Genomic DNA, 11,923 nt, shown 5'->3' on the forward strand with positions numbered 1-11,923 from the left:
GAAGCAGAGGCCAAATTCAGAAAGGGGGTTTACTAAAGTCTCCATAGTGGTCACCTCTGGGGAGTGGAGTTGGAGGGCATAATTTTAAATGATGAGATTAGGGATAATTCTTGCTTTTGACATTGTGTTTCTCAGTATTTTAAAATTCAAGAAAAAAGTCTGTATAAATAAAATTCTTCATTCTCCACCCCCCATTACTGTCACTTACTATTCCATTACTTAAGGCTGGCAGCCTGAACCTGTCTTTCTTGTTATTTCCCAGCATTTGCTCCTGCTCTGGAATTACCCTGGGCAGGGCCTCTGGGACGAGTCTCCCGGGCACTGTTATTTCCCTGGCTGCACTGTGTCATTAGGAGATTTGGCGCTGATGACACAATGCCCGTACACAGTAAAGATTACAGCCCCTGACGGGACAGGATAGCCTGGCCAAGGAGCAAGCCTCTCAGTAGATATACCCGCAGTCTCGAGCTGCCTCAGTGGGACGTGGACTTTAGCATGTATCTCGATCTCAAGCCACAACAGCCAGGAAAACCACCCTTTCAAAGCTGCTGGCAGCTGGAGGCTCAGAGCCAGGCCTGCAGAGTTAGGCAGACCTAGGCTCTAGCCCTATCACTCTCTCGCTGAGTCCCTCACTAGGCCTCCACATCCCCACCTGTAAAATGGGCTAATGACAGTATTTACCTCAAAGACAACACAATGTGCCTTGCAGAGAGTGCCTGGCACATACCTAGCCCTCAGTAAATGCAGGCTGTTATTATTATGATTGTGATAGTGGTTGTCAGTGTTACTACCACCTCAAGAGGTAGAGCTTTGCTTTCACCTTTTTGGGGGAAAAGTACAAGAATGTGCTCTTTATATTCACACGTATTATAAAGTAAGTACATACTTTTCTTGGGGAAAATGGAATTTGCCTGAAACTCAAATGCATATATTTCAATTGGAAAGTTATGTGGTCATTCAACATTGATTCATCCAGGGAATGTCTGTTGAGTGACTACTATGTGCTGGACACTGTTCTAGATGCTGAGGATATGGCAATGACTGGAGCAAAGTCCCCACTATCACAGAGCTTACACTCTGCTAGCAGAGTCTGACGATAGCCAAACCTACAAGCAGATGTATAGTAAAATGATAAATGTGTATATAATAAATAAATATAATGCCAAACAGTGCATGAAGAAAAATGAAGCAGGACAGGTGGAGAGGGGTGCTGGGAATGCTGTCCGATGATTATAATCAGTGTCTTGAGTTGAGCCAGGGCTCTGTTCTGACTTTTTTTCTCCTTGGCTGCATGAGGAAGCCCAGAGGGCTCTGGTCTTGGCTGGGTCTAAGTTGACACTGGCCTGGGCTGGAACTGTAGCTTGCTCCTGTGGAGGTAGATGGTTTGAGGAGGAGGGTGGAGAGGGACTTTGAATGCTTTGTAGGAGGTGAGGAGCAGGCAAGGGGGGACTGTCATAAGAAAGTAGCTCTGGACCACATGGGGAGACTGTGCCCTTGGAAGGCACACCGGCATCCCCTCAAGGGGCACTATATGTCAGTAATAGCAGGTATTACTAAACACCTACTGGGAGTCCAGAGCTGGGCTTTGTACTACAAAAGATTCAAGCAAGTGTGAGGGTTGTGTTGGCGCCTGACCTCAAGGAGCTCACAGTCATGCTGGAGATACAAGGCCAAGCTCCATAAAAAGAAGAAAGCAAGACAGATTCTGTCAAAGACCTGAGTGCATGGGACAGGCCATGTATTCTTCTGGAAAGGCAGATCACCAAATCTTAGTCGGGCAACACAGAAAAGTTTTGCGTTCACACAAAGTCTGCGGTAGGTCCAGTGGCCTTTCCAGGGAAATGATTCAGGGATTCAAGTTAATGTCTCCATCATCTCAGGTCATTTCTTCCAGGTCCCTGTTGCAGAGGGAGAGAGAGAACTGGGTCACCCACACCAATTCTTTAATGCTTTAACACAGAAATGGGGCCGGCCCGGTGGTGCACTGGATAGTGCGCTGCTTGGGAGTGCAGAGGCGCTCCCGCCGAGGGTTTGGATCCCATGTGGAGACCGGTTCCCGCTCACTGGTTGAGCGCGGTCCGGGCGCAGCACTGAGGGTTGCAATCCCGTTGCCGGTCCCCAGTACGGGCGCGACACCGAGGGTTGCGATCCCGTTACCGGTCAGTAAACAAAAATAAAAAGACAAAAAAAGGAACACAGAAATGACACGTGGCACTTCTACTCACAGCTCATAGGCTAGAACTAGTCACATGGCTCCAAACAAAGTGCAAAGGAGGCTGGGAAATGGGGGGAGCACATGGCTCTTCCCTGGGAATGAAATGTCTCTGCCCCGGGCCATTCGTCACTGCCAGGATCTGGGCAGGCTGAGTGGAGGAAGTGGAGTTTGAAACGGGCATTGGGCAGAGTAGCAAAGGCCAGGCTTTGGGTAAAGAACCCTGGGTTAGACAGGAAGAACTGCCAGGTGTGGCTTGGCCACCTCTCAGCTGGGTGACTTGAGCAAGTCTCCGATCTCTTTGAGCTTCAGTTTCTTCTAAAATGGGGATAATCAGAGCTCCCATCCAGAATCATTAGGACAATTGTATATGAAAGGGCTCTCTACACTGCTGAGAACTGATTTAATATTGTTGACTATGCATTATCTATATTTTCGTTAGGGTTCAAAGCAGCCCTTATATACAAGTACGCATTCTATTTCTGCTGCCAGGACCTCTGTGTCCTGCTGGGAAATCCAAGGGATAGATTCGATCTCAAACTTTTCCACCAAAGTGCCCACAGCAGAAGAAAAATTGACCAGAGCCTGGGGCCACTGCTTAAAGCAACATCAGAAGCAACAACACATCCTTGAGGTGTCTTGTTTTCTATCAGCAGTTCAGGTCAAGTTTGCATTCTGCTATGCAATACACATGGTCATGTCTTATGATAAAAACAACTGCGTTCTTTCTCCCTGAAGCTTCTACTAAAATGGCAGCTCCAGGAAAATGCTCCAGGCCCATCATTAGCTTCACCTGGCCCTGGGCTCGCATATCCATCCATGGGAGGACAGAGGAGTTGGGGTCTCAGTCCCTGCCTCTCAAATCCCCAGGAAGGCTGGTGTAGGCTCCCTGAAAAGAGGATCCCAGCTCTCCTAGGTCTTTGCAGCTCCAACAGCCACTAAATGGACCCTGCAATGGGCCTGGCCTGGCCCCCGCCAGGCAACACACCCCAGCCCACCCCTCACCCCCAACCCCAGCCAGTAAATCGTCCCTGAATTAATCAAAGCACTTGTACTGGTCCGAACTCACCAGAGGCCTTCTCCAGCGGCCACTTTGTGTTTGGTAGATTAATTGCAGCTGGGGGAGGGGACAGAATCCATTTTTAGAAAATCATTACTTTCAGAAAGAGAGGGGGGTGCTTCTGGCTGAGGGAAAACTGCTGAGCTGGCAGCTTGAGCCTGCTGCTCGAGCCGCCAGGAAACCAGGACTGTGCAGGCTGCTCCCGGCTCAGCAGGGAAGGCGGTGGCATGCGCTCACACTCCCCTACTCCGGAGACCGGGGCATCCCAGCCCTCCAGCCCTGAATGCTGTTGGCTTGTGCTTGCTGCCCTGGCCTGGGCTCAGCAGTTTTCTGGTGTTCTGAGTAAGAAGGGGTCGCCCCAGTATTGGTTATCCCAATTGTCAATTGGCTGACTTGAGATCTTCTCTCAGCCTACCTGCTGCACAACACCCCCCAACCCCCAACACAGTCCCTGCCTGCAGCTCCAGGGAAAAAAGAAGACTGGTGACTCTAATCACAACTGCCTTACATTGAGACTCTAATAGATTGAGCTATATGAAATTGCCATTTTTGTGGCTCAAAATGATCAGATATTAGCAATCCCACATGGTCTAACCTAATTATCATATGGCCAGCTCTCCACATGTGTCTTCTCACTAATCCCCTTCTTGGCCCCATGAGGCAGGTATAATGCCCATTTTAGGTTTCAGAAATTGAGGTGCAAAGAGGTTGTGACTTGCCCAAGTGAGAACTCAAACTCAAGTCTGATTACAAAACCCGTGACCGTGAGCCACATGCTATTTCACATCAGGACCCTCTCCCCCCCGCCGCCCCCAACATACCCGCAAGGACAATCGAGAGTTGTGCCTCGGCAGTCCTGTTGCATTGAGGACGTGCAGGCTGACAAAAAGCTCCTCTGCAGGCTAGGTGTTGTCAAGAAGTCGCCATTTGCTGTGGGCTTGGGTGCAAATCCAGCCTCCGCCAGGCTGGGCATGGACGATACTGGGCAAATCACTCACCTATTGGAGGGTCAGGCTTTCCTGAGTCAGGTAAGACCTGCCCACATCCTCTGCAGGTGTGGAGCATGGGTGGCATGACACGGAGGCCCTTAGTGTCTATAAACACATACAAATGTTGGGCACTCTTTCTATGGCTCAGCAGTCAGGTTTCTTGTTTAAGAAGAAATATACCCAGCACGCTCACCCCTTGACCAACCCTGTCCAGAGAGATTAGATAGCGCAGAGGTGATAAAAATCCGACTATCACTTACCATTTGGGGGACCTTGGGCAGTTCTTCGCACTTGTTTCTTCCTCTGTAGAATGGGGGTGCTGATACTGGTATATACGTGTAGGGTGGTTGTCAGGATTTTCTGGGACAATCCCAATGTAAAGCGCTTGGAATGCTGCCTCACAAACAGTCAGAGCACAATCAGAGTTGGCTCGTTATTATTATTATTATTATTACTATTCCCAGCCCAAGCTAAGCCCTCAATTCTGCCTCTCTCTCCCTCATTCGTTGGGCAATCCCTGTCTCAGCACCATGCCAGGAACTGTTAGAGCGGTGGATCCTAACTGAGTCTCCAGCTGAGACCCCAGAACACCTGGAGCTCTGCAGGGGAGACAGAGCCTACACCACCAACCTCTCTCTAGGGCAGAAATTTTTGAAAAGGTGTGTGGGGGGGGGCTTCCTGGAGGAGGCGTGGCCTGCATTACATCCTGAAGGATAAGGAGACATCCAGTTGAAGAAGCAGCTGAAAAGCACTTGCAACGGGAGCGTGCAAGCAAGGCGTGTTTGCAGAACTGAGCGGAGCCCTGTGTGCCTGGGACAAAGAGTCTCTGTGCGTGGTGGTGGTGGCTAAAGGATGAGGTTGACAGAGGCTGGTGCTGAAGGGCCACTTGGACTAGAGGTAGGAAGAGCAAAGGCCCTGCACTAAGTCATACCCATGGGGGTAGAGAAAAGAAATATGTTTGAGAGATATTTGCATTTTATAATTACTGATTGAATGAGTCAGGGTGGACAAAATTTGGTGTTTTATTCCATGATCGGGGACAGAGGCAAGGGAGATGGGAGATTCCAGGTTTCGGGTTGGGGCAATGGAGGCACCCACAGGTGAGGGGGTGATGTTGCTGCCCAGGGAGAGGGTGTAGCCTGCAAAAGGAGTCCAAGGTAGTATCTCCAAGACACCCCAAAATTTAAGAGGTGAACTGAGAGATTAGAAGGAAAACCAGGAGGCAAGAAAACTTCCTTCCAAGGGGGCACCTTCTCCTCCCCCTCCGCTAATCTAAATGCCACCTGTGCTGGAATCCCATCTCCTTTGCAAGCACCTTTAGCCCTGTGACTAGCTCGTCCTGGGTCACTCTGCTTGTGCTGTTGGTGACCATCTCAGCGTGGGTGTCTTGTCCTCCAGCATCCCTTGAGGGCACTCACTAAACCCCCTTCTTGGCTCCATGAGGCAGGTATAATGCCCACTTTATGTTTCAGAAATTAAGGTGCAGAGAGGTTGTGACTTGCTCAAGTGAGTATGCAGCCTGGGTCTGAGTTACCTCTGTAACCCCCGCGGCACAGTTCTGAGCACATGGAAGATGCTCAGGAGATGACTGGGCTATGACTTCCCTGGCAAGGAGGGAAAAGCGTCCACTACCAGCAAATGCCAGACTTCTAAGCAGTCCTCTTTCCCCACCCACAGAGAGCCAGACCCCCACCAGAATCTACACCCCCATACCCCAGTTCCAGCCTCCTTCTTCCAGAGGCTATGGCTTCTGTTTCTGACTCCAGAGACCTTGCTCAAGCAGTAGATCTGGATGGAAGTGTGGAAACCCACCTCCTGATTTCAAGGAGCTGTGTGAGTGCAGCCTCGTGGGATTCCAACATATAAACATCTCTACAGGACATGGACCAAGGAGTAAGAGCTGCTCAATCTGGAGTCAGATCCTAATCCCCCAGCCACTTACTTCGTCACTGTATGACCTTGGGCAAGTCATTTAACCTCTCAAAGCCTCCGTTTCTGCAGAGGGTCCTAGTGAGGATTATATGATAACTCCCTTAAATGCCTAGAGATCATACTTGGCACCTACTGAAGCATTCAATAAATGGTAGCTATTATTATTATTAAAGAACTTGCTGGCATGCCAATGCAAGTTAGAGCAAATGAAAAGGTCTTTGACAGCTCCCTAACCTAACACTTTCCATCCCCACCCCTCCTCCGCCACTACCACCCTGGAGTTAATTAGAACCCTCCTTGGGTGTTTTTCAGAGATGGTATTTTACACTTATTTTGGGTTAGAGAACCAGAATAAACAGAGGTGGGTTTCAGTTCAACTGAAAGCAAAAAGCTGCTTCAAGAGGGAGTGAGCTCCCCATCACCTCATGGGGACAAACTGGCCCAGACAATCACTTGGCATTAACGCTCTAGGTTAGAGAACCAGAATAAACAGAGGTGGGTTTCAGTTCAACTGAAAGCAAAAAGCTGCTTCGAGAGGGAGTGAGCTCCCCATCACCTCATGGGGACAAACTGGCCCAGACAACCACTTGGCATTAACGCTCTGAGCTCCCTAACCTAACACTTTCCATCCCCACCCCTCCTCCGCCACTACCACCCTGGAGTTAATTAGAACCCTCCTTGGGTGTTTTTCAGAGATGGTATTTTACACTTATTTTGGGTTAGAGAACCAGAATAAACAGAGGTGGGTTTCAGTTCAACTGAAAGCAAAAAGCTGCTTCAAGAGGGAGTGAGCTCCCCATCACCTCATGGGGACAAACTGGCCCAGACAATCACTTGGCATTAACGCTCTAGAGCATAAATCAACATGTATTACTATTTCTTGCTACACAACTGGATTAGAATTCTCATTAATGAAATGATGGTGTCAGTAGGCTATAGTGTTGGGTGTTATTATTTGGTGAAATTCAAGTTGGCAATGCTCTGTGGGCCCTCCAAAAAGGTTTCTTGGAATTATACTGGTTTGTGATATTCAAATTCTTAAACCCCACTTCAAAAGGACCCCCTTCCTGGATCTAAGGCTTAAGACCTCCAGCATAGACACCTGTACAGCCCTCTGTTTGGTGCCCAATGTGTACCCATCTCTTGTGCAAGATTCTCTGAATCTAAAATGTGGCTCAGATCAATCAGCACAAATCTCAAGTCAGCTGATGCAGGAACAGTACTGAAGACAGCAAGTGGCACTCCGGCTGGGCTGGGGAAGAGGACAAGTGAACTGTCACAGGAGAGTTCTAGCAGACAGGGGAGATAGCAGAGTAGGACTCGGACTCCATGACCTCTCTGGTCTCTCTGTGTCCAGTACAGTACTTCAGAGGGACCCAGTAAGTGAATGGCGTCCCTCTTACCACCAACAATCAGCTCCCCGCTGATTGCCCCTCCAGGGCCTCAATCCCCAGGAACCTCTCCTGGAATCCAGTCTGGCAAAGTCACTCTCCTCTGGCAAAGGTGCAGTAGCCTCAGGATTTAAATGCCAAGTGAGGAGTTAGCAAGCAAGACCAGATGGACCCAGTTTCTTGGTTCTGTACTTCCCAGTCGGTCCCCTAACCCAACCTCCTTTCCAATCATCCCAGATGAATTCCCTTTCCTCAATTTTGCAAGCTTTGAAAAATCACCCACAGGGCTCCCTTAAGGGGTCCCCATTATAAATTCAGTCCATCAACCAGCTACACCCTAGGGTCACAGCCTAACAAGAAGGGGGATGTCTGGGAAGCTCCAGGTCTTTCTAGCACTCAGGGAAGAGCAGCTACTGGGAGACGCGCTATTCTGGACGTCTCCGTTCTGTGGTCCTTGTCCCCCTCCTCCCCAACCAGCACTGGACTGGGAAGAGCCGACTCAATGGAATTCTAATGAACACTCCTCCCGTCTCCCTTCCAAGCAGCAGAAGAAAAAGGAGCTGGAGCACAACTGTGAATCAAGTATACGTTTTAAAAATTGTTTAATGGAACATAAACTCCTTTAGAAAAACATTCAGCTAGGTGATAACACCCATAGAAAAAAACACCAATCTTGTGTTTATCTTTTTTAATTTGGCATTTGTTATTTGCATTTATATTAAAGCAAAGTGCATCTTTTCTTTATTTTTCTTGTTTATACACATTGCACAATACATAAATAATGATGCTTATAAAACGTCTTTATATTTACAAGTAATAATATATTTATATATAACATAAAATACATTTTTTTCTTTAATAAATCTCAGGTTTTTTTTCAGGAGTCCTTTCTCTCTCAAAGCACTACAATGCTAAATTTCCAATGAGAATGCTTCTCTTGTTCATTTAAACCTTTGTAGTTAGAAAAATAGCTTATGTTAAAGTCTAAACATGCTCATTGAGCTAAGAACAGTGTCAAGGTATCATACGAGTGTATGAGTTGTAGACGAAATGGAAGAAGAGTCAGGTGTTGGCCTAGGATGGTACCTTGGGTTATGATGAACCAAATCCTTCTTGGTGGGAAGGGGGCTGTGGAGCACGTCCCTGCCAGGGATGCCCCCGTCGCTGGTCTAATAGCAGAGCTCAACACACAGAATGGGGAGGTGAGGAAAGTGCTGAGCTGGTTTTCTAACTCTAGGAAAAACCTGCTGTAACCAGGGCAGGGGAAAGTCTGAAGGGCCTGAGAGGGCTCTGGCTGAGCAATACTGCGACGGGGCTGCCCCGGCAGCCTTCAGGAAGCCCATCTCAGAGAGATCCAGGAGCAGATGGCCAAAAAAGAAAGACACTACGATGGCAGCGGGGTGGCAGGAGGGGAGCAGGACAAGGATGAGAACAATTGGTTCTGGTTCAGCCTCTAGCAGGCTGGCTTCTCAGAAGCCTGTGGATAGGCCCGTGTCCTAGAAGGGGGAGAGGCGGGGTGGGGGCTACCCTGGGTGGGGGGCAGAGCCTTGCTCCTGGCAGCTGCTGGGACACCCGCCGCCAGCTCGCCCAGGTACTGCATCTGCCCCACTGAGCGTGTCCAAAGGGCAAGAGAGACACAGCTTGGGACCGCAAGCCTCTCAGCCGGGGACATCCGTAAGCAACACAAAGAGGACGCCGTTTCCCCCATCTGTCGTTCTCGCACACGCATGCATACTCACAGACGCGCACACTCACACGCACACTCCTGACAAGTGAAATGATGACCCGATTCACACTCGGTGGAGGCATGGCTACCCGTTCGTTCACTGCATTTGGTGGTGCTCCGATGTTTGCTTCCCCTTTTCCTATCGGGGTATCCTGCCAACCATATCTGCCCCCCTGCAAAGAAACCCCAACATTTCTTTTCATAAGCTATTTCTCAAAGAGCAAAACAAAACAGAACACAAACAAGAACGACGAAAAGAAGAAACAAAAAACAAACAAAAACAACCAAAGAGTTTGCATGAAAAGCAAGCACTCAGGAGGAAAATATTAGCAGCAAAGTAGTTTGAATGGTGGCCTGCACGGCTCACGCTCTGTCCTGTCCCCAAGCGGCTACCGGCTGTTGAAGATGACCTCCAGCCAGCACGGGCAGCTGCTGATGAACTGGCGGGTGTAGCACTGGCCCCAGCCCTTCACAAAGCTGATCTGCACGGTGAAGCCAGTCCACGGCTGCTGCATGAACTCGTGGTCGTTGGGCCGCTGCAGGCTGTATGCCTTCTCGTAGTCGAAAGCCTTGATGGAGAAACCGGGGAACACCTTGTGTACCAACAGCGTCCTGGAGTCCGGGTTGTCCAGTGTGGCGGACTTGATGAAGATGGGGTAACTGCTGCGGTTGTACACCCACACGCCATCCACTTCACGCGTCAGCTGGATGCCACAGCCGATTTTGCTCCGCACCTTCTGCACCAGCTGACTTTTGTTGTCCGAGTTGAGCTGTCCGAGGCAAAAGCCATTCCCCTGAGGTAGATCATAGAAGATATCCAGGGAGGGCTCCTGGACACAGTAGAGCCTCCCCACTCTCGTCTTCTCCTCCCAGTATGCCACCACGCACCAGTGTGACCGATCCCCAGGCTCCAGAAGAAGTTGGGAATCTGCAAAACAAAATGGCAGACATGGTTGGTGGTGATGGGGATGGGCGTTCTCCTCCTAGAATCAAGACACACGGGCACACACACGCACGCACTCATAATCAGCTTGTCTCTCCGTACAAGACAGAAAGAAGGAGGTAGCCCTAGTCATGCTGCAGGCTCTACAGTTCTCCTACGGGGGCCTGGAAATCTTGATCCAGCAAGAGAAGAGCCCTGCCTTCCTTTAGGCATGAACCCGCTCAGGTGCTTCCTCTCTCCACTCCCCCACCTGGTCAGGAATCCAGTAACACCAGCACCTGTGCCCACCTGGCCAAAGGAAACCACATCCCTGCAGAGCATGGACTCCAGGGGACCTTAGTGACTCTGCCGGTCCTGGTTAGAGAGCTAGAAAAGACCTCAGAGAGGGCCTAGAATGACAGATCTTTCAACTGGATGGAACCTGGAACCTCCTCCAGTCCCTGTCATCCTGATGGAAAAAAAGGGACCCAGAAAGCCTGGTGCTCAGTCCAGGTGATGACCAGACCTAGAAACCAGGTGTCCAGAATCTAGGATCACCTACTCTATGGTCTCTGTGCTTGTCACCCAGCTCTCAAATCAGTGCCTTGGTCAAAAGGGACCTCTATCAGATAAAAATAAAAATGAGGTTGATTTGGGGCAAAAATATCTGTTTTTCTCATAGAAAAGCAACTCTCAGTGTGTCAGCAGCAGCTTTGTACACAAAGGGTGAATTCGTGTCAAGATGCCAAATCACCACATGCAGATCAGTATTAACCCAGACTACCTTAACAAAGCTCCCCCGGCCAAGACAGAAGATTACGTGTCTGAAATACACAGGACCATCCTCGAAGTCCCCCTTCTCTGCTGGCAGCCCCCCAACAAGCAGCAGCCCCCTCCCCACCTTCCCCAGAAGCACCTCGACCCTGCAGGGCGCCATGCTGTTCTTGCCCGGCCCTGCCCCGCCTCCTCCCTCCCCTGCAAGCCCCACCCTGGCTTTCCTACATGCAGCCGGGGAGATGGGGTGATTCTGGTGAGGTGATTTTCCTCAACAGGCACTCAGAGGACTTTAAAGGGGGGAATCACGCGCAGGGAGAGGGAGCCCCGGCTGCTGGCATTCCAACTCCTCCTTAAGCTGGGGCCAGCGGGCAGGCCTCAGACTGGGGACCATAAATCTCCCCAGCCCAGCCAGACTGCAGGAACGCTGTGGTTTGTGGTGGCAGGGTGGAGACCGGAAGTCTTGTATTTGTTAACAAAAATGGGGAAAGGCGAGGGGAAAAGAAGAGGGGGGAAAGCCCAGCGTCAGGCTCTCCTTGCAGCCTTCACTTCTCACTCTGCTGGGTTTGGGGGGCCGCGGTGGCGGTTGATGTGGCATGTGTTTTGGGTTGGCCTTTGTGTTTCTGGAGCAACTGGACTCAGGGAGTCGACGACGGTGGTCTGTCCCATCCAAGGGTGGGCAGTGGAGGAGGACCCGGCCCGGCGGTTGATGTGGCATGTGTTTTGGGTTGGCCTTTGTGTTTCTGGAGCAACTGGACTCAGGAAGTCGACGACGGTGGTCTGTCCCATCCAAGGGTGGGCAGTGGAGGAGGACCCGGCCTCCAAGTCCCGCTGCCCCAGCAGGCTGGGTAACCCAGTGCAGCTCCGCACACCAACTCTCTCCAACTCTCACAGGCATGTTAGGACTGGGAGCCAGT

General features: G+C 50.3%; 1 protein-coding gene across 1 annotated transcript; it reads right to left on the reverse strand.

Moving 5' to 3' along the window:
* Positions 1–8,162: 8,162 nt before the first annotated feature.
* Positions 8,163–11,169, reverse strand: LOC103607367 (mothers against decapentaplegic homolog 7-like). The gene is made up of 2 exons (XM_008591879.1): positions 11,073–11,169; positions 8,163–10,238 (listed from the first exon to the last, which is right to left on the reverse strand). Exons 1-2 carry the CDS (start codon positions 11,167–11,169, stop codon positions 9,700–9,702), a joined length of 636 nt encoding a protein of 211 aa, XP_008590101.1. The 3' UTR covers positions 8,163–9,699.
* Between the last annotated feature and the right edge of the window lie 754 nt (positions 11,170–11,923).

Source organism: Galeopterus variegatus, unplaced genomic scaffold (genome assembly GCF_000696425.1).
Source record: "Galeopterus variegatus unplaced genomic scaffold, G_variegatus-3.0.2 Scaffold7365, whole genome shotgun sequence".
Taxonomy (NCBI): domain Eukaryota; kingdom Metazoa; phylum Chordata; class Mammalia; order Dermoptera; family Cynocephalidae; genus Galeopterus; species Galeopterus variegatus.

Bases quoted from the DNA above. Each gene is read 5' to 3' on its own strand.
- LOC103607367 (XM_008591879.1), bottom strand. From the start codon at position 11,169: ATGGCGCCCTGCAGGGTCGAGGTGCTTCTGGGGAAGGTGGGGAGGGGG. The intron at 10,239-11,072 runs GTCCTGTGTATT...TTTGTTTTGCAG, and splicing joins GAAGGGGGACTTCGAGGATG to ATTCCCAACTTCTTCTGGAG.